This window comes from Impatiens glandulifera, chromosome 5, assembly GCF_907164915.1.
Source record: "Impatiens glandulifera chromosome 5, dImpGla2.1, whole genome shotgun sequence".
Classification (NCBI taxonomy): domain Eukaryota; kingdom Viridiplantae; phylum Streptophyta; class Magnoliopsida; order Ericales; family Balsaminaceae; genus Impatiens; species Impatiens glandulifera.
Window position 1 is genome coordinate 30,130,157 of NC_061866.1, and position 4,148 is coordinate 30,134,304.

General features: G+C 28.4%; 1 protein-coding gene across 1 annotated transcript; it reads right to left on the minus strand.

The window, feature by feature from the left end:
• Nucleotides 1-3,224: 3,224 nt before the first annotated feature.
• LOC124939196 (secreted RxLR effector protein 161-like) lies at nucleotides 3,225-3,908 on the minus strand. The gene has a single exon (XM_047479699.1). The coding sequence runs from the start codon at nucleotides 3,906-3,908 to the stop codon at nucleotides 3,225-3,227; it is 684 nt and encodes a 227-aa protein (XP_047335655.1).
• Nucleotides 3,909-4,148: the final 240 nt, after the last annotated feature.

Consider the following 4,148-nt stretch of genomic DNA (forward strand, 5'->3'; position numbering starts at 1 on the left):
AATTCTCGAATATATGTCATTAGATTTTATTTCCTTGTTTTTGGAGAGTTCTAGGACCGAATTGTAACGAGACAGGCGGGAATTAGACTGACGGATTAAATCGGCCATACGAGTTGTATCGTTGAGATTTTCTTGATAAAATTGGGATTCTGATGAATCTCCGTGGATGAGATAGGTAGAAAAGCCACTTAATTTTGAAGTGGTTGTATTAGAAGAGTTTGAAAGTTGTAGCATGAAATAAATGACTATCATTGTGGCATGATGGAATGAAATATATGCCATGATTAAATGGAATTAGAGATGAAATTTGAGATTAAAAATAGGCGATTTATAGATAATCTTGTCAGTGATTAAATGAATATAGAGATGAGATATGAAATTGAAAACAGGTGATTTAGATGAATGAATTAAGTTCATGTATAATCTCATTCTACTAAATATTACGGTAATATATATGTTTTTTTAAAATTTATTTTGTATTTTTATATTTGGTTAGAAGTTAAAATTTTCAATTAAGACATTTTAAATAAGAATTTGCGAGATTTTCGTACATATGTATGACTATTTACCAAGTTACCAATATTTATTAACTCACTTTGGTCAACCAATAATATTATTCTCACTCATTAAGTCAATTTCGTCCATCAACAAATTTTATATTACTCAACCATCTCCTCTTACTGAAGGTTATAAACTTATTTCAGTCATACAACATTAACTCACTTCGTCAACCAACTTATTCTTTATTCTCTTTTTATAATTATTACAAATTTGTACCGAGTGAGATTCGAATCCTTAATATTTATTATACATAATAAACACTTAACCATTACACCACATAAGATTATTGATTTTATAAAATATGACTAACAATTATATATATATATATATAATTATGAAGAAAAAATTATAAATATAAATATTATAAATTATATAAACAGATTTCAAATATTATTAGTTTAATTATTTAAAATGTTGAAGTTATATTATTAGAAATGTTATACATTCATCAATTTTGAAGTTGAGTTTAAAATATTAAGTCTTATTAGTTAAAATGTTAAACTTATAATATGAGGTTGTAAGTTCAAAACTTGTGTATATCACATTTCTTATTTAATTTTTCAAGTTTATGGGCGGTTGGATCAACGTACCCGACCTAAGTATCAATTTAGTTTCACTTACATATATATTCAAATTATCCGCTCTCAACCCGGTAATCTAGGCACTTTAAATAAGAATTATATATGTATAACAAAATTATTCTCACCCACTTACTAACCCAATTCCTTCAACCAACATATTCTTTATTCTCTATTTATAACTATTACAAATTTGCACTAGGTGAAATTCGAATCTTCGATCTATATTATACATAATGAACACTTAACCATTACACCACATAAGATTGTTGATTTCTTTTTATAATTTTATGTATGAATATATAATTGATATGACTAACAATTATATAAATGGAATGTTATATATATATAATTATGAATATATATATATATATAATAAATTATATAAACAGATTTCAAATATTATTAATTTAATTGTTTAAAATGTTGAAGTTATATTATTAGAAAAGTTATACGTTTATCAATTTTAAAATATAAAATGTTATTAGCCTAATTGGTTAAAATGTTAAATTTATATTGTGAGGTTGTAAGTTTGAAACTTGTGTATATCACATTTTTTAGTTAATTTTTTAATTTAATGGGCAGGTGGGTCAATCCACGACCCGACCCAAGTATAAATTTACTCTGACATACATATCCAAATTAACCACTTCTCTCGACCTGACAATATATATATATATTTAATTGTAACTTCTAATCTCTTATAGATTACTCTTGTGTTTGAGCTATATAATTGTATTATAGCAATATATATGTTAAACTTTTGTTAACTTTATTAATTTATAATATTGAAATATTATGTATTTAGGAAAAATACTTTATTTAAAGTATAAAATATTATGATAAATATTGAGATATTATATATTTAAGATTTTTTTTATTTAAAGTATAGAATATTATTATAGTTTTATATTTTGCTAATTAAGTATGTTTCCTAAATTTATGTATATATAAATTGATCGGGTTATTACTTATCATCAACAAAACATAAACTATAACATACATTATTTTTTCGTTTTTTTCTCTCTACTATCTCTCTTTAAGTCTTAATTTTATCTTTGTTTGTGATCGTTCTTGAAATAAGGTAAGTTTAATATATTTTACGCATAAATCTCAACATGGTATAAGAGCGAGGTTATAAAAGAAAATAATACATTTGACTTCAACGACTTACTTGACGGTTCAAAAGAAGTTTGTAAACCTAACATAACGAAGATGAATCATCAAACAAATGGATCAACAACAATCCAGAATAATGATCAAGAAACTACGAATGGTTACAAGATGTTTAAAGAATCATTCAAAAGATTGAAAGAAAAAAAGAAAAGTTGTTGGAGAATCCATGTAAGTCTTCTAACTATGATTAATATTTTTCGTTTTCTTTTGAATATAGTATGAGCAAAAATGTTTTAACCAAAACAACACAACAAAACTAATAGATTTGGAGCTAGTAACTCAAACAAATTTGAAAACAAAAAAAAATTATTTGACAAATGAATCAAATAGAATCATTAATTAAGTTAGAAATATAAATTATATTTGGACTCGAAAGGATAGGTAAGGCATGGAACCGACTATTTTTGGACCGCGAAGATTACTCTTAAAGACAAAGTATTTGAATGTTTAAACCTACTCTTATGAATAGATGCTTTTGATAAAATAAAGAGAGAAAGGCTAGGGTTTCTTATTAGAAAACTTAAATAAACTAAATGTAATGAAAGAGTTTATATAGTTAATGATTACAATAGACTAAAATACCTTAAGTGCTAATAGACTAAAATACCCTTGAATGATAATAAAGATAATATATCTAACATCCCTTCTCAAACTCACGATTCAACAACAATAAGTATTGAGAGTTTGTCAGTCAGAAAACAAAAGCGCGAAGCCGAGTGTGCTTTTGTAAATATCAACAATCTGCAAAGAGGAAGGAACAAATGGCAAAGTGATGGTGTGAGTTTGTAGATGATGACGAGTGATATGATAATAAATCTTGATATGTTTGGTTCGCTCATGAAAGACATAACTCTGTGCAATCTAAATCGCACTCTAATTGTCGCAATGTAGCGGAGTAGGGTGAGAAAGTTAAATACCCATATCAGCAAGTAATCGACGTAACCAAATAATTTCACAGGTAGTTGAGGTCATGACACGATACCCAACTTCTGTAGAAGACCGAGAGATGACATCTTGTTTCTTGCTCTTCCACGAAATAAGCGAATCATCGAGGAAAATAAAATATCTAGTGGTTGACTTGCGGTTCGTAGGATCACCAGCCCAATCTGCATCAGAGTAGGCGTGCAACTCTAATGAATATTTGAAAGGAAACATGAGATTGTAAAATTGAGTGCCCCAAAGATACCTGAGAATACGAAGAACAGCAGACCAATGAACTATAGTAGGGGCAGTGACAAACTGACTAACCACATGAATTGTATGTGGAATGTCTGGGCGAGTTACAATAAGATATACCAAGCTGCCAACAATGGTACGATAAAGACTAGAATCCTCTAAAGGAGTTCCATCAGACGAAGAATATCTAACATTGGTCTCAAGGGGTGTATCAATAGTTCGATTGTCGGTTAGTTGAGTGCGCTCAAATAAATCAGCAATATACTTTGATTGAGATAAGAGATAACCTTTAGGAGAATAGAATACCTCAATTCCCAAAAAATAACGTAGCATGCCAAAAATTTTCATAGCAAAAGAATGTGCCAACTCAGACTTCAATATTTCAATACCATCATGATCATCACATGTAATAATCATATCATCAATATATAAGTATAAAAGAATACGTCCTGTTGTTGTATGCTTGACAAATTAAGTCGAATTATGGTGACTAGGAAGAAAGCCAAGCAAAGTGATCATAATAGAGAACTTTTCAAACCAGGCACGTGGTGCTTGTTTGAGACTATAAAGAGCTTTGCGAAGCTTACAAACATCACCAAGCTGATGAGGAACACCTAGGGGAGGCGTCATATAAACCTATTCATGAAGGTCACCATT

What these genes read in the sequence shown, in the direction of transcription:
- LOC124939196 (XM_047479699.1), bottom strand. Translation starts at nt 3,908, where the DNA reads ATGATTATTACATGTGATGATCATGATGGTATTGAAATATTGAAGTCT.